Source organism: Mauremys mutica, chromosome 4 (genome assembly GCF_020497125.1).
Source record: "Mauremys mutica isolate MM-2020 ecotype Southern chromosome 4, ASM2049712v1, whole genome shotgun sequence".
In the NCBI taxonomy this organism is placed as follows: Eukaryota; Metazoa; Chordata; order Testudines; family Geoemydidae; genus Mauremys; species Mauremys mutica.
Genome location: NC_059075.1, coordinates 164,111,955 through 164,138,549, shown reverse-complemented (window position 1 = coordinate 164,138,549; position 26,595 = coordinate 164,111,955). Strand labels below are relative to the sequence as shown.

Below are 26,595 nucleotides of genomic sequence, written 5' to 3'. Positions count from 1 at the left end.
GGTGTGGGCATACCATGGATTTATATAGAGGCAATATGATATTTTCTGTCTTATTATCTACCCCTTTCCTAATGATTCCTGACACACTGTTCACTTTGACTGCCGCTGCACATTGAATGGATGTTTTCAGAGAACTAGCCACAATGACTCCAAGATCTTTCTTGACTGGTAACAGCTAATTTAGACCCCATCATTTTATACGTATAGTTGGGATTATGTTTTCCGATGTGCATTGAATTTAATCTGCTTTTGTTGTCCAGCCACCCAGTTTTGTGAGATCCCTTTGTAACTCTTCACAGTCTGCTTTGGACTTAACTAGCTTAAGTAGTTTTGTATCATCTGCAAATTTTGCTACCTCACTGTTTACACCTTTTTCCAGATCGTTTAGGAATATGTTGAATAGGACTGAGCCCAGTACCAGACCCCTTGGGGACACCACTATTTACCTCTCTTCATTCTGAAAACTGACCATTTATTCCTACCCTTTGTTTTCTATATTTTAACCAGTTACTGATCCAGGAGAGAACCTTCCCTCTTATCCCATGACTCCTTACTTTGCTTAAGAGCCTTTGGTGAGGGACCTTGTCAGAGGCTTTCTGAAAATCTAAGTAAACTATATCCACTGGATCACCCTTCTCCAACATTCTTGTTGATCCCCTCAGAGAATTCGAGTAGATTGGTGAGGCATGATTTCCCTTTACAAAAGCCATGTTGACTCTTCCCCAGCAAATAGTGTTCATCTATGTGTCTGATAATTCTGTTCTTAACTATAGTTTCAACCAGTTTTCCTTGTACTGAAGTTAGGCTTACCGGCCTGTAATTGCTGGGATCACCACTGGAGCCTTTTTTAAAAATTAGTGTCACCTTAGCTATCCTCCAGTCATCTGGTACAGTAGTTGATTGAAATGATTAAATTCCTCTCCCATTCCCCCACGAGGTTCCCATAAACCAGTGGTTGTGCCAGAGGGTATCCGAATCAGAACAGAGGCTACAAACCATGGGAAGGGGCTGGAAGTGGGGCTTGGTTTGGAGAGGGGAAGTGGGGCGGAGTTAGTTGGGAGGGGTGTGGCTTGATGAGGAAGGGGGCTGGGTTGGCTGGAAGGCATGCGGGAGGCGACATGGTTTTGGTGGGGTGGATTAGGTGGCAGAAGGGACTCAGGTGGAAGGCACACAGCTGGGGCCATGGCTTGGCAGGGGAGAGGGCTCGGCTGGAAGGCATGTGGGCGAGAGCGTGGTTTGGCACGAGTCAGACTCATTTGGCCAGAGAGCACATGGTAGGAGGGACTTGGTTGAAATGCATGTTGGGAGGGGGAGGGGGGCACATCGTTTAACAGAACAGGGGACTTTAATGCACATGGTAGGAGGAGGCTTGGTTTAATGGCGATAGGGGATTGGGTTGAAATGAACTTGGACAGGGGAGGGGATTGGTCCTGAGAGTGCTTTGAGGGGCAGGGCATTAGCACACAGAGCCTTGGGCCCCATGGGGATCCAGATGTGTAATGGAATGTGCTGTTTCAGAGCAGGTACACAATCACTTTAGGAAGTATGAGGTCGAATACCTGCAGTTTGCCTTTCGCTGGATGAACAATCTGCTGATGAGGGAGCTCCCCCTGCGCTGCACCATCCGCCTGTGGGACACCTACCAGGTACGTAGGACTAAAACTTCCCAGCCTCCCTGTTTTTTGCCCTAGGGCAGGCCCCCAGCACAGCCTCACCAGTGGTGGGGGTGGGGCAGCTGCAGTGCTAGGAAGGCTCTGGCGCTCAGAGATGAGCAGCAGCAAAGTGACCTGCTCCCTCCTCTTGTCTGCCTCGTGCAGCCCAGCCCTGAGTGCCTGCCACAGGCCTGCTGTGGGGAGAGCTTGGAGCAAAGGCAAGCTAATCTGGGCCTGCCGGTGCTATCCTCACGCTGACTCTGTTGCAAGGACTGACCCAGAGTTTTGTGTCCTTTATTAGAGAGGCTATTCTGCAAAGCAAGGTGCACCTGCAGTCTGGGCTTGCACCTGTGTTCGCTAACGTCACTCTCCCTGGCTATTGCCCACAATGTGCAATTGCGCTGCTAAGCTCCAGTTCCTACACTGTCCCACAGGAGGTGCTGCTCAAAAGCGAGGGCTTCCTGGGAAGTGATGTAAATAGCTTTGTGGCAGCCTACGTCCTATATAGAGGAGCTGCTGTAGTTACGTCAGTAGGGTGGTGCTGTATTTGTTTACTCTTACATGGCAACCATGCAACTATTTAGTTAGGCTGGATGCCAAAGATCTGCGGCATGGTCTACTTGAATGCATCCTCTCAGCAGCATCTGCTACAGGGCTCTTACGATACCCTGATCATAACTTACAGCTGTCCCAAGCACCTAAATCCATTTTGAAAATGAGAGCTAGGCTCCTAAATCAGTTAGGTGTTGCAACGCTGAGCCCCACAATGCCTAAGTATCTTTCAAAATCTGGTCTTATGTCAAGCTTTTCATCCCTCGAGATTCAAGGGCCTTACATATAGACTATACAGCAATATCTTTCTCTCCATTTTACAGATGAGAAAACTGAGGTAGGGGGAGATGACATGACTTGCTCAAGGTCATTTGGTGACTCGGTAGCAGAGCTGTGGATAGACCCAGTTCTGCTGACTCCCATGCCCTGTGGCTTCCTGATGCAAAATAAAACCCAGGGAAAAAACCTAAAACACAAATATAAATCATGGGCTTTTGGGGTATTTATTCAGGACTTGAACTCACAGCCTGGAAAATGCAGCAACAGCAAGAGAAACACTGAATTACACAACAGAGGAAGGAGATTACACGGGTAATGGTCTTTCATCTCCATCAGTAGGAAATATACGAAAAAGGGGCCCAACGTACTGCTCCGATACCTCCCCTCACATGCCTTGCCTAGCAGTGGAGCCCAACCTAAACCTGGGCGGTTCTGACACGTTCCTAGAGATCCGCCTCATCCTGAGCGACATCCTTCCTTGCCCTTTGCTTTCAATAATCGTCAGGGCATACGTGACAACGAAGGCGAGCCAGAAGCAATCCATGGGGATCCTGGTGGCCAGCCCAAACCACTCCAGGGGGCTGAGGGAAAACCAGGCTTCTTTGGAGACCTGGTAAGCCACGGCCACGATGAGGCAGTTAGCCAGATCATAGAAGATGATCCATGCGACATAGGCGAACATGCCCATGTAGAGCCGCTTGTGGACTGAGTAGATGAGGAAGACGCACACCGGGTAGCTCATGACGGCCAGCGTGATGGCTGTATAGTAGCAATACAGTAGCATCTTCCCCACTTCGGTCAAGTTGAAGGGCTTGATTTGTGCCATGTCCGTCATTGCTCGTTCCAAGTGGCCAATCTCGAAGGTCAGGTACATGTTGGTCACTAGGATCATGTAGACAGCAGCTACAGTGGCCCCAACCTTGGGGGACATGCCACAGAACCCCCCCGGGCACAAGATGATCGTCATGTTTTCTCCACAGGCAACGTCGCTGGCCAAGGAAACTGAAGGAGTGTTGCAGAGTAGAAAGGCAAGCTAGGAGAGACGTCGGCGGGGCTTGTGTTAGGGATGAAGCGCAGCGAACTCAAGCCTGTGCTGGAAAAGAAAAGGATCAGGCTAAAACATCGGGTGCGGGGGACGTCGTCATGTGGAACACCTAAGGAGGAGAGTTGATCAGCGTGCGCACACACACACACACACTAAACCCCTCTCTCTCTCTCTCTCTCTCTCTCTCTCACACACACTGTACCTGCATCCCACACTCACACACACACTCTGTAACCCCATCTCACCAAGATTCCTACTAAACCAAAACTTGGTTATGTCCCCCATGATCCTACGTGCTCTTCACCATGTTCCACCTCCCCCAACCCTCGAGTGCAGAGAAGGGCTCCCAGCCCCCTTAATCAATGACAGGCCATGCTCCAGAGCTCCTGAACTGAGAGACCTGCCAGCTTTAAAGGGAGGCCACCCTAGTCCCCTTTTAGAAACAGTGAAGAGGACAGGTGGTTGATTGCTCGAGTTCCTGTGGAACTGATTTTAATGGTGGTGAGATTAAATTTAATTGCGTTTACCGAATAATTAATGACATTAGGGTGCCTAAACCCTTGGCTCGGCCTCCTCATTATTTTAATCTCAATAACATAGTCTAGCAGTCTCACAGCTGTTGGCGTCCTCAGTGCAACCTGGTGGATAGAGCACTTAGGAGATTTGGGTTCTATTCCCACCTCTACTACTGGCTTGCTGGGAGATCGTGGGCAAGTCACATCCCTCTCTGTGCCTCAGTTTCCCCACCTGTAAAATGGGGATAATGATACTGTGCTTTCTCAAGCGCTTTCAGAACTAAAGATGAAAAGTGCTAGATTACAGTCAGCTCTTTAGTATTATTTCATTAAAATCACCAAAGTATTTGCTGCAATGTAACCACTCAGCTATACATTGCAGGCCCCTTGAGCCAGCTCTATACTGGCCCAGAACTTTATTTTAAACAAAGCATTGCAAAATAAAATAAATTAAGAGAAAAGGTGCAATGCCAAGCCTGCAGGCTGACTCCTCAGGGTGGGTGAGTGCCCACAGCTCTCCTGGAAATCCGCAGACTACGTTTTCCAAAGAGCTCAGGGCCAGATTCACAAGAGCCCAACAGGACCTGCAATCTGGGCCAGGTTGACCCAATTAGCTCAGTGCTCAGCAGCTCCCATTGTGGTGCTCTGGCCAGATTTCTAGGCTATGGCTGCCAGCAATTCCCACTGAACTCAAAGGGTCAAAGCCTGGAGCTTTAGTCAAGCAAACTCCCATCAGTGTCAAGAGACGTTTGTTTGAATGGCGACATCTGGAAGTAGCCCTTTATATTTCATCACCATCTTTCATGCCCACCAACAGGAGGCATTTCCAGCCTCTCCTCGGTGAGCAGGTCAGGGCTAACTTACCTCCTTCTGAGAGAGAAAAGGGAGGCGACCTGGTGGATGGATCGGCTGTGATAGCTCCCCACACAGCCAGTTTGGCCTTTTTTCTGGCTCGCCCCAGCCTCCCTCAATATGGCTTCTCCCTCTCCTCAACTACCTGGGAGGGGCATCTCCACTCCCTATTGGTTGCTGGGCAGACTCTGAGTTTGCTTCGGCTCCTCCTCCCTGAGCTGCCAGCGGACAGAGCTCCAGGAATCTATGTAATCTCTTGGGGGGTTACACTATAAAGCAAAGAGAACATAGGAATTGCCAGATGGAATCAGAACCAAGGTCCATCTAGTCCAGGAGCCTTTCTCCAACAGTGGCCGGTGCCAGATGCTTCAGAGGAAGATGCAAACAAACAAAAACCAGAAGATAGCAGTGGGCTAATCTAACGGTTAGAAACTATGGCCAAACAGAAGGCACCTGGCCCAGATATTGGCAGAAACCAAACTATCCACCTGCCTAGAGCCAGCAAAAGGTGGCTGCTTCCCCCTGCTGGAGACCAGCACCCAGGACAAGGGCCTGGGAGAGGACTTGTGTCCATGGCTAAGAAATCAGTAGTGCTTCCTTGGCCTGTTTGGGCAATGAAGAGATTTCTGACCCCACATGGGGCAGGGATGCATTACTGCCAGCCCTGGATCTTACACTTTAGGATGGGGTGTGACTCTGTTTGGCTTCCTCCCTTAAAAGAATCCAAAAAGAATTCAGGCCCCCATCAGGCAAACTCTTAAACAGATGCAAAGTTATGTACCTACTCAAGTATTTTCAGGATCAGGGCCTTAGATTGTAGGTTCACTAGGGCAAGAACGGCAATATTGTCAACTCTCATCATTTTATCGTGATACTTGTGATATTTGGTGTTTTTCTTAAAGCCCCAGCTCCTAGAGGCAAGTGATTTGGTGAAAATGTCAACTTCTGTTTTAAAAATTTTTTTTCTAGCCCTCATGGTTGTGGAGAAAATCCAGAAAACATTACCCAAGTGCCCCCTAAAGGCAAGACAAAGAACCCATGTTTATTAATTAAAAAAAACAAACTTGATTTTTAAGCCAATCTCATAATAGTTGGGGCCTGACCCCTGACTTTTGAACACTTGGGGCTGGGCATGCTAGAACTTTCTACGTGTTCTGTGCAGCACATCATACCATAATAAACAATCCATATTTAAAATAACCTGAAAGCATGAAAAAATTCACATGCATTTTTTTAAAAATCGCAATTACTCGGTACCACTGCATATGTTTCCATCTGGGAGAGTGGAACTAGCCTTGTCAGTTTCACTTTCTGCCTCTGTGTCTTAAGGGGAAGCTGCAAGTTTTGGGTGGTCAAGCCAGCAGAGGAATTGTTAACAGCCACATACAAGTGGCTTTTATTGCAACTTTAAAAAAGAATTTCTATCAAAGTCAGGTTTGATCAATTCCCATCCCCCCCCTCCTCTACACTTTAAAAAATAAATACATTTGGGGGCTATCCTAGGTTGGTGTATGTGGATTCCAAAGAGACCCAAATAAATAGAAATCTATTAATTAATTTATGTTATTGCAACCCTTCTGCCAAAGAGCGCCATCCCCTGTGATCTCCAGACCAGAGGGTACATTAATGAGAGTGCCTTCAGACACCAACCCAGATCAGGGTTGTGTGAGTCTGTTTGCGTGGACTCTAGTATTATTATTTGTGTTGTGTATGTGGGGCTAGGTGCTGTACATATATATGCACAATAGACAATCTCTCCCCCAGAGAGCTGACAATCTCAATAGATGGGGCAGCAAAGAGTGGGAGAGAGAAAAGGTACAATTAGCCCCAGGTCACCTGTGAGGAACTGAGGCCCAGACAAACTTGCCCAAAGTCGCTGTTTGACACCTCAGGGAGCCTTTTAGGGGGCTGCTATCACAGGAGAGATGAGCTCCTTGCAGCACCGACACCACTCCTGCACTGATCCAACATAAGACAGCCTGATAATGCTTTATTCTAGCCCAGTCAAAGGCTTCCTGGGGCATTCATGGACAACATAAGTACCAGTACATGTGAGAGTGTTGCGCTAGACAGCTTCCCAGCAGGGGGCGTCAGAGGATGCCAGTGTGGAGAGGTTAATATCTGGGAACTCTACTGGCAGGAAGTGCTTGATGAGGAAGACCAGTACTTGGAGGGGCGGGGGGGATGAATAAAGCCTCAGTGTTACATGGTCTTGGCTCTCTCTCATTTTATGCTGGAGCCCTCAGCAGTAAACAGCCTTTGGAACTGTGTTTGTACAGCACCTAGCACAGAAGGGCCCTGCTTCCTGGGCACGTCCCCTCCCACAGTACCAATAATAACTAATAATCACGAGCCGACGTGCGCTCACTCGCACCCGCGCTCCCTTAGCTCCCGGACCGTGTCTCGTCAGCTTCGTCTCAGAAGCCTTCTCAATGCAAACCCTGGGCCAGCGTGTAACTCTTGACTTTGCTGGTGTCGCGCTGTGCCAGAGCCGTCTCGCCTTACACCACGTGTAGGCCAGAGCCTCTCTTCGCTTGGAGGTTTATACCGGTGCCACTGAAAGCACAGTCGGGTCTAGCATACCCATCCGTGCCACACTGGGTGAACAGCACCCGTTCCCCTAAATACTCCCTACATTGGCCCTTACAAACCCCACCCCCAGCCGTAAATACCTGACCCCAATGGGAGCTCCCTAACCGCTCGCACGCTTTTTATTCCGTCCCATCACTCCCTACCATAGGTACCCCCAGAACCAGCGTTACCATAAACTTTGTAGTATTCCCTCCCCACTCTGTGCTTACTAGTGACGGACCTGGGCTGGAGACGAACGCCCTCATGGTTCTGTGAGGCTTTCAAGCTGAGGTCTGGAACCATCTCTAGGACTTCTGGTTCTTTTAATGGGGGCTTCCTCCCGTCCCTCTTGCTCTGCTTCGGCCCGTGGCCAGCTTCCCCCCATCCTACTCTGTCAATGAGACTCAGCTGTGGAGGGCCTGAAGGGGGGCATTTAGTCTCAGTAGGGCCTTGCCTTCTCCGCTGAGGCTGCTGACCAGGCGGCCTGAGTTGCTGCCAGTTGTGGTGCTTGTGTGAGGTGAATACCAGGCTGCTGGGAGTTGGGCTGAGCTCCACCAAACTCATGTCACACAGGAATGGGGAGCTGGGCTCAGAAAGCTGGATCCTGGCTCCCTTTGCTGATTGGTGCCTTTCCTCAGCTTGCTGACTATTTATTGAGTGAATACCCAGTCCCCGCAGGCAGCAGGTGGCATTTCATCCCCTTCCTCAGTCTGTGTATTGCCCTATATTTGTCCTGGTTGGCTCATGCCTTCCTCTATGTGCGTCATTGGCACATGCTAGCGGGACTCCATAGCTATCATTTTAGAGTGACATTCGCCCGAGGCCTTGGCACTACTTAAGTCCTCAAAATAGCCTTAAGGGCAGGACTTTCTGACACGTTTGCACACTGGGGATTGGGCACTGCTGAAATCTGACCCTTACTTAGGTCTGAATGAGCTCATTGGAAAACCATGTCCCAGCTGCAGGTGCTGAGTCCTTGTCTATCTGTCCTTGCATTCATTTGCCGATCTAGCCCCATGCGGGCCCTCTGCCCTGGGGTGCATTTCACCTTTCATGGGAAAACCAGGATCTGGGCAGAATAAAACCTTAAAGTCAAACTTTTCCTCTCCTGCCCCGCTGCAAGATGGCAAGTAAAGGGTTAAAACCTGAGCACCACCTTCCTTTGGGGGGCACTAATTGGGATGCTGGCTTAGCCCATCAGGGAGGAGGGGAATGTCTTGTAACTAGGGCTGATTTCATCTGAGTCGTTCCCAAACAATCTCCCCAAGGAACAAAGCCTCTATTCTGAGGCCTGGATGGAACAGATGGATTGTGAAGGACCCAATCTAGTGACCTCTGATATGAAAAGGAATCTTTCCACAGACTTCAGTGGGAGTTGGGGCAGACCCTGAGCACTTAGACTAGATTTTCAAGCCTGTCCACTAATTCAGGGTGGCTCAGTTCCTTGGGCCACACTAAGTAGGCCTGATTTGCAGAGATGCTGAGCATTCACGGCCCCCCTTGGCTTCTGCTGCACTTATGCTTCATGCTTCTGAAAATCAGGCACCAGGGTGTCCCAAACCTGGAGGTGCCCCAAGTCGGTGGCCACTTTAGAAAACATTGACCTTTGGACTCCCCGTGCCAGAGTTTCCCCCTCTGCAAATGGGGACTAGTGATATTGATCTGACCTCCTGCTGATTGTGAAGTTGTGAGGTTTAATGCGTTCATGTTTTGCAAAGGGTTATGAGCGCCTCTGTGTTGTCTCTTGGTGATTTGTGTTATGGTGCATTGTGAGTTTGCTAACCAGATGGAAGAGAAAGCTGGGCTCCAGCTGCAAAAGCTGGTTGCAGATTTTGATCAGCCTAATCTTTTGCGGGGGGGGGAGATACGTTTTGATCTTAAGTCTTTTCCAGCCCATTATAAAGAGAGGGGCCATTTATGAGAGTGAGATGCCAACTGCCAGACGTTGAGGATTTGGAGGCGGGGGCAGTGACTCAGGCTGACCTCTATGTAAGACATCACAATGATGATTGCTGCTAGTGCCTGTGAGCCCCGTCACGGATCAGGACCTGTCCCATTAGGAACATGGCACGTTAGAAATAAGGCATGTATTTGTTAAAATGCGGGTTATTAACCCTTGGCACAAACGGCCAAGGGATGGGGTGGATTTTCCATCTCTTGATGTTGTCCAATCAGACCTAGGTGCCTTCTGGAAGACATGCTTTAGCCAAACACAAGTTGGGCTCAGTACAAGAGTAACTGCAATTCTCTGGGCAGTGATTCCCAACTAGGGATCTGCAGCCCCCTGGGTAGCCGTGAGCAGTTTATAAGGGGATCTGCCCCAGGCAGAGGGACTCGGGGGAGGGAGCACTACCTCCACCCCTTTACTCACCTCAGCGGGCCACCCGGCCTGTGGGTCAGCACCAGCAACGAGTTTCACACCGAGTAAGTAAAACAAAAATAATATTCTAGTTTTTTTATTTTTGTACCTCTGTGGCACAGATGGGCCGGGGAGTTTTTAGAGCATGTTGTGGGGGCCTCAGAAAGAAAAAAGTTGAGAACTCCCAGCCACCTTCTCTTCTGCACAATTCCTCAAGCTAGTGGTGCCCCCTGGTAGACATCAAGTTATTTTTTACAACCCAAAGTTTGTAAACAACAATCACGTGGCCAGGAACCAGACTGAGCTCTGACCTCAGTCTCCTCTTCCTGCCAGAAGGGAAGAGATCAAATACAACAAAGGCAAAGGGCGTAAGCATCTGCAGAGGCCAGAAGCAAGGTGGAATCTGAGTTCCAAGCATAATTATCACACGCACAATTGTACTAACTCCCTTGATGTTGTACAACAAACCTTTGTCCACAGCTTTGGAGTAGGCTGGCCTTATACCTGGCTGACTCAACAGTAGTCAGTGCCAAAAAAGGAATAAACTCGTCAAGGTATCTACCCTTCTTTGGGTTAAGCAAGGAAACCCTTTTATGTAGAAAGGATTATAAGGTTGTCAGGGCTCCTTATAGTGCAGTAGACAAGGCCTCAGCCACTCCCCAAATGCTCTGTCTGCACTGGGTCACCATGGACTGAAGCATCTGCAAGCTGCCTCTCTCTTTGCCTCAGTGAGAAATGGTTACATTGACAGAGAGAAAGTCAGGATAGCAGTGGCCTTAAGAAACCTGTTACTTATTGTGGCTTGTATTGCAGCTGGAAAACATGTTTATTTGCACTCCATTTGGTTCTGCTTCACTTGTAGTCTGTGCCCTAGCGCAACACTGCAATTGCTAAAACTACTGGGAGTTTAAATCCCAATCAAACTGGGCTGAAAGTTCAACAATATTAAGATATTGCAACCTAAATTTTGGTCCTAACTTGGTCTCTTAAAAACCATCCTGATAACACCTGAAAAAATAATTAATAACTGGTTGCTCTGATTTCTTCTGCTTAGAGTAAAAGATGAAATATTTCTCCTAACCAGTGATCCTCTAATCTTCTCTACAGGGACCAAAGTGTACAGCCCCCCAGAATGGATCCGCTATCACCGGTATCACGGCAGGTCAGCAGCAGTCTGGTCTCTGGGGGTCCTGCTGTATGACATGGTCTGTGGGGATATCCCCTTTGAACATGATGAGGAGATTATTAGGGGCCAGGTCTACTACCGACAGAGGGTCTCTCCAGGTGAGTACTCTACTTTGTTGTGTTAAAGTTGCTTAGCCTGAATGCCACACTGACAAAGTGATAATATGATGCCATAGAAGTGCATTACCATCATTTCATGCAACCAGTGAGACGTGCAAGGCATGATTCTGTGATCTAGTGGTCCCTTCTTGTCTTAAACTCAATGAGATGTTTAATGCTATTGAATCCCAGCAAAGTGCTGGGGACCCCGCTCTCTTCTCTGCCTTAGACAGCTGCTTCAGAGCTCACCGTGGTAGTTCACTTCAGCACTTCACTCTCCTGCCACTTGCTGGGGTCTTTAATGTGGCTACTGCAGCTGGCTGCTGAAGCAGTCTTACAGAAGGTGGAAATGACAAAATATATTGAACCAATCGAGTAGCTCTCAGGTTTAATCATCTCACTGGGGAAGGGAAAGTTGATTTTTGCTCTTAGCCTGGGTATGAGTGGCAGGGGAGGATGGGCTGCTCATGGACTTGCATTGCAAATTTGGTCTCTTGTGTATTTTCGGAGTCTCCTTCCAAAGATGGGAGCTGGTTCACCCACATACTAGGGTGAGGGGAGTAACTAAGGAACCACACCTAGCCACAGCCATGGTAATCTGTCCTGTGAAACAAGAAAGGCACATCCCAAAGCAGACTTGCAGATGCTAAAATAGGGAGGCTTGTAGGCTTCACAGACATTACTCGGCAGCGCATTCTCACTAACTGCTTGTTTTCTCTCCCCAGAGTGCCAGCACCTCATTAAATGGTGTCTTGCCTTGAGGCCCTCCGACACGCCATCCTTTGAAGATCTTCTAAATCATTCTTGGATGCAAGATGTCCTCTTGCCACAGAAAACAGCAGAGATCCACCTGCACAGTCTAATTCAGGAGTCTGGCAAATAGCAGCTCCTCTCATCCATTGGGTGTAAAAAGAAAACTTTCACCAGTGACTGTCTGCCTGTTACATGGGAACATTCATATCTCATTCCAGAGCTCAGCTAACTGGAGAATCTTCGGAGAGGCTGGAGGTTACCATCCATCCCAGGTGGACTGGTCTTGAACTCGTTCGGTCCTGCCTTACTTGATGTCTTGCCAGTAGACTTTTTTGATGTCTTATGGGCACATCTGTGAGTGTCCCTGACCTGCTGAGTCCTGGAATATGAACTGAGCGAGGACCAGAGAATTAGCAAGAACGTTTTGCTTGGGGAAACTGGCTGTGGAGGGGGAGGGAAGGTACTGATTTGAATAGCTGTCTTATTCACTGTGTCACCATGTTCTGAGTGCCTTCAGTTGCGATCTGGGCTGTGCTGGGGGAAATACTTGAATCTTCCTACACCTCTGCTTCTCCAAGATTCACCTGGGTTTATTTTACATTCCCCTTCTTAAGGAACAGGTCAGAAGCAGCCACGGGTGAAACCAATGCACCCTGGCTAGTTGTTTCCGAGGTATGCTGTTAGCGGGACCTTTCCTTCCTCAGCTCTTTGCCTTGAGCCTCGGAAACCAGGGCGTCCTCACAGATGCACAAACAATGCAACCCAATAGAGCTGTAAATGTGTACAGAATTATACAGGAGCGAAGCTTGGTGTACAGAGGATTGTAGTATATAATGGTAACGTTTTTACTCTTTGTTGTGTATTTGGTTGTCATGGTTTTTGTTGCTATGGCAACTGAGTTAGATTATTATGGATTAGCTCAGCCAGCTTCAGCCGGCTGAGTGAGCTCTCTGTCTCTGTAAATAAAATGGTGGTTTTGTTAGCTGTCTGCTGTCTGGCCTCAACTGATTTCTTCCTAAACCGGCTTCCCCCCAAGGATATAACAAGTGGCGACGAGGGTGAGATTCCGGTGCTGCTCCAGTAACAGAAGGAAGTAGAAGTCAAGGTAAAGAACAAACAAACAAAAAAGCTGCTTGTTTGCACTGACTGTGAAAGTGAAACTAAAATCATGGCTACTCTGACCAGGCCACTGGAACCTTTTGATGAGAATATAGAGCAATGGCATGTGTATACTGAGCGTTTTGAGCTTTTTTTAATTGCAAATGACATTACAGAAGCGAAGAAGGTGCCAATATTCTTAAGTGTTGTAGGGGCTAAAACCTACTCCCTGCTACGCAGCTTACTACACCCTGTTAAGCCAGCAACTAAATCTTACAGTGACATTGTGGAAATCCTGGGGTCCCATTTTTCCCCAAAACCACTGGTAATTGCTGAAAGATATAGGTTCCACAAAAGAGACCAAAAGGAAGATTAAACAGTTGTACAATTCGTAGCCATTTTAAAAAAGCTAGCAGAACACTGTGAATTTAAAGAAATGTTAAATGATGCCCTGCGTGACAGGTTAGTGTGTGGCCTCTACAGTGAAGCTATACGGAAGCGCCTACTGATAGAGGCTCAGCTTACCTTACAGAAGGCTGTTGATATTGCTGTCTCCATGGAACTGGCTACAAGGGAGGCGCAATACATCGGTGCATCCCCTAGGGTGCAAAAAGTGTCACAAGAACCGACCCACAAAACGGTGCAGAGTCAAGAATGTTACCGCTGTGGTAAGCCGGGTCACCAGGCATCAGAATGCTGGTGTAAGGACCTGGTGTGTCAACACTGTGGCAAAAAGGGACACATTGAGTGTGCTTGTAAACAAAAGAAAAAGAGGCCTGTGGTCTGGCCGACAAAAAGAGGAACCCTGCATACCCTACAAAGACTGGAAGAGTATGGCCTACGAGTTCGCAAAGACAAGTGTGAATTCTTCAAGCCCTCTGTTGAATATTTGGGACACATCATTGATTCTGCAGGTCTTCATAAGGCCCCTGCAAAAGTTAAAGCTATTGTGGAGGCTCCCCCACCTCGAAATGTAAGCCAGCTGCGCTCGTTTCTAGGACTCCTGAACTATTATGGAAAGTTCATCTCACAGTTAGCCACACTGCTAAAACCACTTCATGAGCTCCTTGGGCAGAAAAAGGCCTGGAAGTGGACTGAAGCCTGTGATGTTGCATTTAACAAAGCTAAGGATGCATTGCTAAATTCTGAAGTTCTAACGCACTTTGATCCATCCTTACCACTGCAATTGGCCTGCGACGCCTCCCCTTATGGAGTGGGAGCAGTCGTGTCACATATTATGCCTTCAGGAGAAGAGAGACCTATTGCTTTTGCTTCACGCACTCTAAGCAAAGCAGAAACTAACTACGCCCAAATCGAACGTGAGGCATTAGGAATTGTTTTTGGAATTCGGAAGTTTCATCAGTACCTGTTTGGGCGAAAGTTTACTCTTCTCACAGACCATCGACCTCTGACATCAATTTTTGGACCCTACACAGGCATTCCCCCATTAGCTGCTAGTCGTATGCAGCGTTGGGCATTGTTACTTTCAGCACACACATATGAAATCAAATATCGGAAATCCACTCTGCACGGCAATGCAGATGGCCTCTCAAGGTTGCCTTTGCCGGTCAAACACCAAGATAGTGCCCAAAAGGAAATCTTCTACTTTGAACAGGTAGAGAATACACCCATCACTGCTACTCAGATAAAGAAGGCAACTCGCGTTGACCCAGTATTGTCCCAAGTTATGGACCTGGTGATGCATGGAAAATCTCGACAAACCTCTCCGGTCTCATCCGACCTTGTTCCCTACATGTCCAAGCGGATAGAGTTATCGGTCCAATCTGGTTGTTTGTTGTGGGGGAGACGTGTCATTATTCCACCACCACTGAGATCACAGATGTTAGAACAGCTACATTCCGGTCACTGTGGAATAGTGCGCATGAAGGAAATTGCACGAAGCTATTTTTGGTGGCCTGGATTGGACAGCGCTTTTGAAGAGAAGGCAAAAGCTTGTATGTCATGTCAGGGTGTGAGGAATGCACCCCAGTGGGCACCCCTACACCCATGGGACTGGCCTGAAAACCCGTGGCAACGTATTCACATTGACTTTGCTGGCCCCCTTGAAGGAAGCATGTTCTTGGTGGCAATAGATGCCCATTCTAAATGGCCAGAAGTCTCTATAATGCAGTCCACTTCTGCAGAGAGTACTATCCAAAAACTACGAGGACTCTTTAGTCGTTTTGGTCTGCCAGAACAACTTGTGAGCGACAACGGACCGCAGTTCGTTTCTCAGGAGTTTCAAAATTTTATGAAGGCAAATGGGATACACCACATCACGTCAGCACCATATCATCCGTCCACCAACGGATTAGCTGAAAGATTTGTGCAGACAATGAAAAACGCTTTGAAATCAGCAAGGGGACAACACTCCATTCAAAAGCGTCTGGATACCTTTTTACTTTCCTACAGAAACATACCTCATGCTACGACCCACGCATCTCCGGCCTTTCTAATGATGGGACGACAGCTGCGCACTTGCTTTGATCTGCTGAAACCTTCTGAACCCCGACAAATTGTGCAACATCAGCAGCAATATCAAGTCATCAGATGGGCACCCAGAGCAAAAGACCGAACCTTTAGCCCGGGACAGCCAGTTTTGGCTCGGAATTATACTTCCAGAGCTAAATGGGTCCCGGCCACAGTCATTACTCAAACAGGACCTGTTTCCTATACAGTCCGGACTGCAGAGAATCTTGCCTGGCCGCGACATGTAGATCAGCTGTTGCCAGGTCATGCCAGTCCTCAGGACCCATCTGCAGTTGAGGGGTCTGACTTCACCTCTTCTGGTGAGGCACCGAATCACGAGTCACCTGTTCCTGACTGTTCTCCTCCATTACTGCCGGCGGCTGAGATACCCCTTTGCCCAGCACGAGCTGATACCACCTCCTCACCCGTTCGTGCTGCGGACCCTGAGCCCCTAGTGCTTTCGGGTGCAATAACACCAGAAGTTCGCCGTAATCCACCTAGAGATAGAAGGCCTCCTCATCGGCTGGATCTTTAGCTAGGGCGAACCCACGGTTATGGGGCAAAATAATCCCCAGGGGTTAGCCGGGAATGGAGGCAGTCTACCCTCCTTCTCTAGTTTAGTGTGTGTTTTATTTAGGGGATGTTCTTATTAGGGGGGGAGGAATATGTTGTGTATTTGGTTGTCATGGTTTTTGTTGCTATGGCAACTGAGTTAGATTATTATGGGTTAGCTCAGCCAGCTTCAGCCGGCTGAGTGAGCTCTCTGTCTCTGTAAATAAAATGGTGGTTTTGTTAGCTGTCTGCTGTCTGGCCTCAACTGATTTCTTCCTAAACCGGCTTCCCCCCAAGGATATAACACTCTTTTTGTTTTAACTTATTTTCAGGGGTTTGGGTTATTATTTGTTTGTTTGTTTGTTAAGGAAAATGTCCTAACCTGTAGGATAACTTATTTATTTATTTATGAATCGTGGGTTCAGAGCCCATGCCTGGCTTCCATAGCTGCTGAGCTGGTTTCCAGTTGGGGTCCCCTCCCCCCCGACTGCACTCCCTTCTTAGAATGCTCTGTTAATGTCTCACCACTGTGTGGAGTGGCCGACCGCTTCCCAGCTGTCTGTAAATAGTTCTGGCTGCCGGTGTTCCTCTTCCATGCGTGTGTTCAGTTGTTTTAAAAGCATTTCCACCGGTATTTGTCTGGGCTGGGGGGGGACGTCACGTGCGCATGTGTATATAGCACTGGTTTTGCCGAGCTGTCGGGGAAGGTACCCTGGACTCCAACACTGTCAAGCCTGTATATGGAATCAGTGTGTAGTCTGCTGCTTTTGTTAATAGTTAATCTTGTACAGGGGAAGTCAGAAATCCTATTTTTTTTATACATGCAGTTTTAAATAAAAATGAATCACTTGACATAACCTGAGACCTCTTCTCTTTCGGGTGGAGTAAAACTGCCAATTTCACAGGGCAAAGAAGCGGCGCTGTCGAAACTCAGGACCCTTCCTAACGTGATCCGAACGCCCAGAGCACCACTAACGCGCGCAGTTCTCAGAGCAGGAGATGAGTAAGCCACAGCCTGCACTACAGCTAGAGATAGCAGCCCAAACCACAAAGCTTGCATTCACATGTCCTCAAAGCTGTGTCACTCACATGGAGCGTTTTGGTTCAGCCCGTTAAAGGCGTCAGCAGTCAGTGTTGGAGCTGAACTTGTGCGCTGTCCATGTCCAGTGTCCTAGTCCTGGCCATCTCTGGCAGCCCTCTTCACTGAACTGTGAGATCAAAGGTGTATGGCTGAGGCATGAAATATCTACATACTGTTTCCATTTATGCCTAGTGGTGTGTGAATAAAGCAGGTAAACATCAGCGCTATATTGATGATGCAGTATGTTACCCCGTGCACATGGTACATTGGATGCTGACCATCAATGTCGGGGCACAGTGTGTTTCAGTAACACAGATCCTGTGTGGCGGGCTCTGGAGGCAGTAATGCTTCACATCCGTGAAGGGATTGTTAAAAGTTGCCTATTACGGATGTCTGATTTGTTAAGTACTATTACCATCAGCAGCCAGGCTGTGATTGGCCCAGAGCCACGGGGGCTGTTGGCGTCCAGGTTAGGAGAACTTGGTTGTTTTTCACACTCTTCAGCACAAACATGCTGGGCTTCGCTTCCCCTCGTTAAACTAAAGCGCCCACATGTTGCATGCGACTGCTGTTCGATTCAGTACTGCACAAGTTACTGTTCATACCGAGAGGCAAACTTTAAAACTCTGCTTTACCCTGGTGGAGCCAGGATCTGTTCTTTAACTGTTATGTTTCAGGGTGTCTGCCTGCGGGTTGAATGGAACAGCGTGCTCCACCTGGCTGCAATATTCATGGCGTTGTCTAAAACCTAGGCTGTTGGTTCAAGTGTGGGGCTGTGTAATGTTAAAAGATGGAGCAATGACTGCAAGCATTGTTTGCACAGTGCATTTCTTTTTAAAACCCTGTTGGTTGTAGCCTCCTGGGGAAATATTTTACCCTCTCGGTGCACTACCCATTTGCTGCTGCTAATCTCCAGCAAGGTGCCTGCCACCAAGTGAGCACTGGAGTTGCCTAGAGACTTCTAGGGATGGGTCTGGAGTACTAGCATGAGCAGAAGGATATAGGAGTTCTATTCCTGCACCGCAACTTCCTTGCTGTGTACCCTGGGCCAAGTCATTTGCTGCTCTATGCCTCAGTTTCCCCATCCGTAAAGAGCCCCTCTGTACAGCCCTTGCAGGTCCCTTTGAGGAAAGGCGTTAGTGAGTTAATTTTTCTTTGTAGGTGGGCTGAACAAGAAAGCTCAGCTCCACGTCCCCAAAGGCTGGGGGCTACTTAGCTCTGTCGCCTCCCGCTCAGAGCCGCATGGTAAGGGGGCGGGGCTGTGAGCTCAGGTCCCGATGGAGCCAGGCTGCTGCAGTGCTGTCCAGGGGCCAGGAAAGCTCCTGGACGCGGCGCGCTCTGAGGCTCTGGGAGAGGGGGGAGGTGGGAGTAAGCAGCATGTTAAGCCCCTCTGGGCTGGACACCCTCCTGACAGGCCCCCCCAGCCCTGAGCCCAGCTCCCCACCCAGCCCTGGGCAACAGCAGCGCCACCCCCTGGCAGCGACAGCCCATTGGCACCAACCATCACCATCACCCAGCGACAGCCCATTATGTAATTGCAAATGTATACATACTGTCAAGGTTCCTTCCCCACTCTGAACTTTAGGGTACAGCTGTGGGGACCTGCATGAACACCTCTAAGCTTAACTACCAGCTTAGATCTGGTTTTGCTGCCACCACTCCTAAATACTAACTCCCTTCCCTAGACAGTCTTGAGAGACTTCTTCACCAAGTCCCTGGTGAACACCGATCCAACCCCTTGGATCTTAACACAAGGAGAATTTTACCATCCCTCCTCCTTTCCCCAACCAATTCCTGGTGAGTCCAGATCCAATCCCCTTGGATCTTAAAACAAGGAAAAATCAATCAGGTTCTTAAAAAGAAGGCTTTTAATTAAAGAAAGAAAAGTAAAACTCATCTCTGTAAAATCAGGATGGAAAATAACTTTACAGGATAATCAGATTCATAGAGCCCAGAGGAACCCCCTATAGCCTTAGGTTCAAACTTACAGCAAACAGAGGTAAATCCTCTTAGCAAAAAGGAACATTTACAAGTTGAGAAAAGAAAGTTAAACCTAACACGCCTTGCCTGGCTGTTACTTACAAGTTTGAAATATGAGAGACTTGTTCAGAAAGATTTGGACAGCATGGATTGATGTCCGGTCCCTCTTAGTCCAAAGAGCGAACACCACCAAAACAAAGGGCACAAACAAAAGCCTCCTCCCCGCCCCCAAGATTTGAAAGTATCTTGTCTCCTTATTGGTCCTTTGGGTCAGGTGTCAGCCAGGTTACCTGAGCTTCTTAACCCTTTACAGGTAAAAGGATTTTAGTGTCTCTGCCCAGGAGGGATTTTATAGTATTGTACACAGGAGGGCAGTTCCCTTCCCTTTATAGTTTCTAACTGTTAGATTAGCCCACTGCTATCTTCTGGTTTTTGTTTGTTTGCATCTTCCTTTGAAGCATCTGGCACCGGCCACTGTTGGAGAAAGGCTCCTGGACTAGATGGACCTTGGTTCTGATTCCATCTGGCAATTCCTATGTTCTCTTTGCTTTATAGTGTAACCCCCCAAGAGATTACATAGATTCCTGGAGCTCTGTCCGCTGGCAGCTCAGGGAGGAGGTGCCGAAGCAAACTCAGAGTCTGCCCAGAAACCAATAGGGAGTGGAGATGCCCCTCCCAGGTAGTTGAGGAGAGGGAGAAGCCATATTGAGGGAGGCTGGGGCGAGCCAGAAAAAAGGCCAAACTGGCTGTGTGGGGAGCTATCACAGCCGATCCATCCACCAGGTCTCCTCCCTTTTCTCTCTCAGAAGGAGGTAAGTTAGCCCTGACCTGCTCACCGAGGAGAGGCTGGAAATGCCTCCTGTTGGTGGGCATGAAAGATGGCGATGAAATATAAAGGGCTACTTCCAGATGTCGCCATTCAAACAAACGTCTCTTGACACTGATGGGAGTTTGCTTGACTAAAGCTCCAGGCTTTGACCCTTTGAGTTCAGTGGGAATTGCTGGCAGCCATAGCCTAGAAATCTGGCCAGAGCACCACAATGGGAGCTGCTGAGCACTGAGCTAATTGGGTCAACCTGGCCCAGATTGCAGGTCCTGTTGGGCTCTTGTGAATCTGGCCCTGAGCTCTTTGGAAAACGTGGTCTGCGGATTTCCAGGAGAGCTGTGGGCACTCACCCACCCTGAGGAGTCAGCCTGCAGGCTTGGCATTGCACCTTTTCTCTTAATTTATTTTATTTTGCAATGCTTTGTTTAAAATAAAGTTCTGGGCCAGTATAGAGCTGGCTCAAGGGGCCTGCAATGTATAGCTGAGTGGTTACATTGCAGCAAATACTTTGGTGATTTTAATGAAATAATACTAAAGAGCTGACTGTAATCTAGCACTTTTCATCTTTAGTTCTGAAAGCGCTTGAGAAAGCACAGTATCATTATCCCCATTTTACAGGTGGGGAAACTGAGGCACAGAGAGGGATGTGACTTGCCCACGATCTCCCAGCAAGCCAGTGGTAGAGGTGGGAATAGAACCCAAATCTCCTAAGTGCTCTATCCACCAGGTTGCACTGAGGACGCCAACAGCTGTGAGACTGCTAGACTATGTTATTGAGATTAAAATAATGAGGAGGCCGAGCCAAGGGTTTAGGCACCCTAATGTCATTAATTATTCGGTAAACGCAATTAAATTTAATCTCACCACCATTAAAATCAGTTCCACAGGAACTCGAGCAATCAACCACCTGTCCTCTTCACTGTTTCTAAAAGGGGACTAGGGTGGCCTCCCTTTAAAGCTGGCAGGTCTCTCAGTTCAGGAGCTCTGGAGCATGGCCTGTCATTGATTAAGGGGGCTGGGAGCCCTTCTCTGCACTCGAGGGTTGGGGGAGGTGGAACATGGTGAAGAGCACGTAGGATCATGGGGGACATGTGGCATGTCCCCCAAGGTTGGGGCCACTGTAGCTGCTGTCTACATGATCCTAGTGACCAACATGTACCTGATCTTCGAGATTGGCCACTTGGAACGAGCAATGACGGACATGGCACAAATCAAGCCCTTCAACTTGACCAAAGTGGGGAAGATGCTGCCGTATTGCTACTATACAGCCATCACGCTGGCCGTGATGAGCTACCCGGTGTGCGTCTTCCTCATCTACTCAGTCCACAAGCGGCTCTACATGGGCATGTTCGCCTATGTCGCATGGATCACCTTCTATGATCTGGCTAACTGCCTCATCGTGGCTGTGGCTTACCAGGTCTCCAAAGAAGCCTGGTTTCCCCTCAGCTCCCTGGAGTGGTTTGGGCTGGCCACCAGGATCCCCATGGATTGCTTCTGGCTCGCCTTCGTTGTCACGTATGCCCTGATGATTATTGAAAGCAAAGGGCAAGGAAGGATGTCGCTCAGGATGAGGCGGATCTCTAGGAACGTGTCAGAACCGCCCAGGTTTAGGTTGGGCTCCACTGCTAGGAAAGGCGTGTGAGGGGAGGTATCGGAACAGTACGTTGGGCCCCATTTTCGTATATTTCCTACTGATGGAGATGAAAGACCATTACCCATGTAATCTCCTTCCTCTGTTGTGTAATTCAGTGTTTCTCTTGCTGTTGCTGCATTTTCCAGGCTGTGAGTTCTAGTCCTGAATAAATACCCCAAAAGCCCATAATTTATATTTGTGTTTTAGGTTTTTTCCCTGGGTTTTATTTTGCATCAGGAAGCCACAGGGCATGGGAGTCAGCAGAACTGGGTCTATCCACAGCTCTGCTACCGAGTCACCAAATGACCTTGAGCAAGTCATGTCATCTCCCCCTACCTCTGTTTTCTCATCTGTAAAATGGAGAGAAAGATATTGCTGTATAGTATATATGTAAAGCCTTTGAAGCTCGAGGGATGAAAAGCCTGACATAAGACCAGATTTTGAAAGATACTTAGGCATTGTGGAGCTCAGCGTTGCAACACCTAACTGATTTAGGAGCCTAGCTCTTATTTTCAAAATGGATTTAGGTGCTTGGGACAGCTGTAAGTTATGATCAGGGTATTGTAAGAGCCCTGTAGCAGATGCTGCTGAGAGGATGCATTCAAGTAGACCATGCCGCAGATCTTTGGCATCCAGCTTAACTAAAGAGTTGCATGGTTGCCATGTAAGAGTAAACAAATACAGCACCACCCTACTGACGTAACTACAGCAGCTCCTCTATGTAGGACGTAGGCTGCCACAAAGCTATTTACATCACTTCCCAGAAGCCCTCACTTTTGAGCAGCACCTCCTGTGGGACAGTGTTGGAACTGGAGCTTAGCAGCTCAATTGCACATTGTGGGCAATAGCCAGGCAGAGTGAGGTTAGCGAACACAGGTGCAAGCCCAGACTGCAGGTGCACCTTGCTTTGCAGAATAGCCTCTCTAATAAAGCACAGGAACCTCTGGGGCTGCCAAAGGGGAGAATAGTGCCAATAGGTTTTGTTGCATCTCTGTTGCCCATCAGGGCAACAGGACACTGAGTTGGAGACGTTCCCCACTTAGCTGCCAAGATTTTGGAACAACTGAAGAGACTGGCTTCCAGAAAATCCAGCCCAGTGCATGCTGGGGCAGGACTTCGGAATTATTACCTGGTGCTGGCAGAGCCTCCAGCTATCCACCTAAGCTCAAGCCCATTCTACCCCCCGTGTCTAAGATCGTGTGGCTAACACTAGCCTCCACCAGTACCAAGACGTCCACACTGCTATTTTCTAGGGTGCTCCCAGCTGCAGTGTAAACATACCCATTTAGGTGCCATGGACTTCCCAGGGCTTCAGCACATGTTTAAATGTTTTTCTGAACCAGGCTCTTAGATGGATTTAACGCCCAACCTCAGTGAGAGTTATGCCTACCTGACAAAGGGCCGAATTAGGCTCTGTTCTCTCCTTGGTACTTTGTGCCATTTGGATATTATGTCTCCCTGACAGCATTTCCCTCCTACTGAGCTGGCCTGGCCGGGAAATAGACATAAGCTGCAGCAGGAAGCATAGTGACTATCACGGCATCGGTCCCTGCGGGGCTTGACACTCTGATCTTACTTGGCCTTTCTGTGGTGAGGTTTCTAAGAAGTGGAGTAGCAGTTGAGCAGTGTTTACGGGAAGAAGGGAGAGCCTGCACTCTGTGGGGAGCACTTTGCTGTGATACTGTAACTGCGCCCGGCTAAATTTCACTCACTGCGAGACTCATTTGCTGCTATAAACGTGTGCGATGGACTTTCTCGAAATAAGGAGCTATAAAGTTTGTTTTGGTCTAGCACAAGCGGCTCTGAGCAGGAGGTGCTCAGGCCATATCTCCTTACCATGCAGCTCTGAGTGGGAGGAGCTCAGCCCTGGCCCCTTACCACGTGGCTTCAAGTGGGAGGAGCTCAGGCCCCACCTGAGCCATGCTGCTTTAGCTCTGTCCAGGGCCACTCCTGGAGGCGGCGCGCTGAGGCTCCGGGGGATGGGGGAAGGCAGAGGCCGGAGGGAGCCTCCGACATTCTCGTGGGGGCCTCTGCGTGACCGGGGCCTGGGGCAAATTGCCCCACTTGTCCCCCCCTCTGGGTGGCCCTACCCAAGCCCAGCAAGACAAGGTAAAGGGGGCCCAGGCTGGCAGAACAGGCAGGCTCAGTGGTATCCCGGTACATCAGGTGGCACCTCAAAGGGGCTGGAAATTGAAAGTAGACAAATTCAAACTGGAAATGTACGTTATTAACAGAGATAGTAATAGACCATTGGAACAACTGAGCAAGGGGCATGGTGGGTGACCTATTGTAACTCAAGGCAGGACATTTTTAAGATGCTTTAGTTTAAACAGGAATGATTTGGGGGCAGGTCTCTGGCCTGTGTTATACAGAAGGTCACAGTGGTCCCATCTGGCCTTAGAATCCATGCATCTTCCGGAGAAGGGCGGATGGTGCATGTGGACAGGGCACTAGCTGACAGGTCAGAGGAGGGCTCTTAGTACCTGTTCATTGCTCGTGAGAAAGGCGTTGATGTACTCCAGGGCCTCTTTCTCCTCCGAGTCTGGCCTCATAAAGCAGGAGGCATTACAAGGGGATGGTGAATCTGATCAAAGACAGAGCGGTGGTAATACCTGGGGCTGCCAAGCTGCAGGCTGGGTGACAGAGATCTTAGAGAAAACCCTTACCCCCTCACTCCCGCCCCAGCAGGGGAGCAGCCCCGATGCACAGCAGGGTCTGGCACAGCGATTCCTGGATTCCCCACATCTTTGCTACCAGCCCAGCAAAGATCCAGTCAGAGTCCTGGTTCCCAACAGCCACCCCACTTCCCCACCCAGCATGCAGGCTCAGTCTGGGGATTTGGGGAGCGCCACACCTGGAAGGAGGGATGATGTCAGGCCATGAGTGGTGTCTCAACTCTCCAGGCCATTGCTGGAGGGGGCAGAGGGACTGGCAGTGAATTGGTCTGCTCCGGAACAGGTTAGCCTGTATATGACCCATTTTTTCCCTGATGCCAGTTGAGATTTTGTGGGGCTGTCTTTGAAAGGTTCAAAAACCAAATACAGAAATGACTGAATCTGGCTTTTAGTAACAGCCTAACCCTAGAACTAGTGTGCAAAATCGACTCCCTCACCTAGGCTGGGCTGTAAGGACCAGGACTTAGGAGAACCCAGGTTTGGTTCCTGGCTCTGCAAGACTCCCTGGGTGACTGTGGTCGAGTCACGTAGCCTCTCTGTGCCCGAGTTCCATGTCTGTACAATGGGGATAGAAATCCTTCCTTCATGTGTCTAGCCTGTAAGCTCTAGGGCAGGGACCATCTCTTACTGTGCCTGGAAAGCCCCCAGCACAAGCCCTCATTGCAGACAGGCCCTCGAAGTGCTATTCGAACAATAATACACTTGATTTAATTGGGGTCAACGTGTTGTGTAGAGAACTTTCCACGGATGATATCTGCTAATAAAAACCATCCCCTGAGATCTGGGGTACAAGGAAGCAGCTGCTTATGTTGCAGGTAGCCAGCCCCACTGTCCGTGATCTTAGCTGGCTGTGCAAAGGCTTTGAGGCTTTAACATGTCATCTGGAGGCAGGGGCGCTGGAAGACTTTTTATAGTGGAGGTGCTTCACCCCCCCACTTACCCCTATCCACACACCCCTCCACCATTAGAGTTGGAGTCAGGAGCAGGGCCATGGCTCCAGGAGGCGTGGGGGGGCAGTGTGGATGGGGAAAGGGGACTGAGGCTGGGGCCACAGCTGGGGGTTGGCACAGGGCCAGCAGCTGGGACCCTGTGTGTGGGGCCAGGAGCAGAGCCCTGCGTAAAACCTGGGAGTGCTGCAGCACCCCTAGTTCCCGTGCCTCTTTCTGCAGGGGAGGCGGACGTTGTTTTGGAAATGGCTTGTTGGGTCACTGGAGGGTGTTTCGTAAAGCAGCTCCTTGTTTCACACAGGTGGGGAAACTCCACGAGGTAGACAGAGACCTCATCACCAAGGCCATCGCCGTGCTAAAACACCTCCTAGCCGGCATGGACAGGCAGAGCGCCAGCTGTGCGGCTGTGCAAGTGGCTGAGCAACTCCTGCCATTGTTTGATGATGTAAGGCCTGGCAGCTCACAGGAGACCGTTCAAACTGCAGACATGTGAATGGGGGTTGGGGGGTGGGCTAGCAGGGCCTGTGTTATCCTCCTAGCCAGAAAACGGATGGTCATAAATGACGTGGGCCCATTCCCGCCTTCCTCTGCTACCACATTCTCCATGAGAGCACATGGCAGAAAGGATGGGAACCCTGGTATCCTGCAGGCCTACTGACCAGGATGAGGGCAGCCTGGGGACAAGACTCCCCTTGGGGAAGGACGTGCATTCCTGAGCCTGCATGCAGCAAGGGGGCCTCTGCGGCACAGGGTGCTGCAATGCTCTTGCTGGCTTCCAGGGTGACAAGTGATGGTACCCTGGTGAAAATCTGCCCCTCCTTTCCCTGGCCAGGAATCCCACAGCTGGCCTGTCAGCTCCATAAGGAAATGGCTCCGTCTGTAGGTTCTGTAGCTACCGCCCTCTCCTCTCCTCTTCATTCTCATGGCAGGGCAGCGTCAAAGGACGGGAAAGTTCTTCTCAGGTCTTTAGTACCCACAAACTAGCCCCCGCCGGCGCATTCACCAGACTGATGTTCAGTCCCACACTGGGTGGCGAGATCCAGCAAGCGGTCAGGAGAAAGGGGCCCATCCATTACTGCCTTCCAGGGGTAATGCCCCAGTGGGGGCTCCTGGAGGGACTCCCCAGCTCTCATAACGGTAAATCCTACTCTCAACCCTCCCGAACTCTGCTGGGACCCTGCCGCTCTTTATTTAGTAGTGGCACAGACCTGGCTAAAGCTGTTCCCAGGGTCTCCTGGATCCCCAGCTGGCCAAAGAGACAGGGCAACCCAGACCGAGGATGCAGGCTCTCTCCCTGGGGTGAGCCGTTTAAACCAAACCCCTTTCGGGCCCGAGGGGAACAGAACAGGTTCTTTATGGGGCACGGGTTAAATCCAAACAGTGTTAATGAACACAACGCCCATCACTAGGGAAAGGCAAACAGGCCTCAACAACTGGAGGGAAGACCAGAGAAGTGCCAATTCAACATCTGC

At 49.4% G+C, this 26,595-nt stretch overlaps 3 protein-coding genes across 3 annotated transcripts in view; 1 reads left to right on the top strand and 2 right to left on the bottom strand.

Annotated features, from left to right (window-relative positions):
- The window catches only part of LOC123369244 (maestro heat-like repeat-containing protein family member 7), a 710,553-nt gene that overhangs the window by 134,004 nt on the left and 549,954 nt on the right, over window positions 1-26,595 (bottom strand). The gene's annotated exons all lie outside the window — the stretch shown is intronic.
- LOC123369710 (transmembrane protein 217-like) lies at window positions 2,826-5,768 on the bottom strand. The gene is made up of 2 exons (XM_045015638.1): window positions 4,908-5,768; window positions 2,826-3,576 (listed from the first exon to the last, which is right to left on the bottom strand). The coding sequence occupies exon 2, from the start codon at window positions 3,448-3,450 to the stop codon at window positions 2,869-2,871; it is 582 nt and encodes a 193-aa protein (XP_044871573.1). The 5' UTR covers window positions 3,451-3,576; window positions 4,908-5,768; the 3' UTR covers window positions 2,826-2,868.
- Window positions 20,965-21,623, top strand: LOC123369711 (transmembrane protein 217-like). The gene has a single exon (XM_045015639.1). It carries the CDS (start codon window positions 20,965-20,967, stop codon window positions 21,508-21,510), a length of 546 nt encoding a protein of 181 aa, XP_044871574.1. The 3' UTR covers window positions 21,511-21,623.

Excerpts from the sequence above, each read along its gene's own strand:
- LOC123369710 (XM_045015638.1), bottom strand. The coding sequence starts at position 3,450 with ATGACGATCATCTTGTGCCCGGGGGGGTTCTGTGGCATGTCCCCCAAG.
- LOC123369711 (XM_045015639.1), top strand. The coding sequence starts at position 20,965 with ATGTCCCCCAAGGTTGGGGCCACTGTAGCTGCTGTCTACATGATCCTA.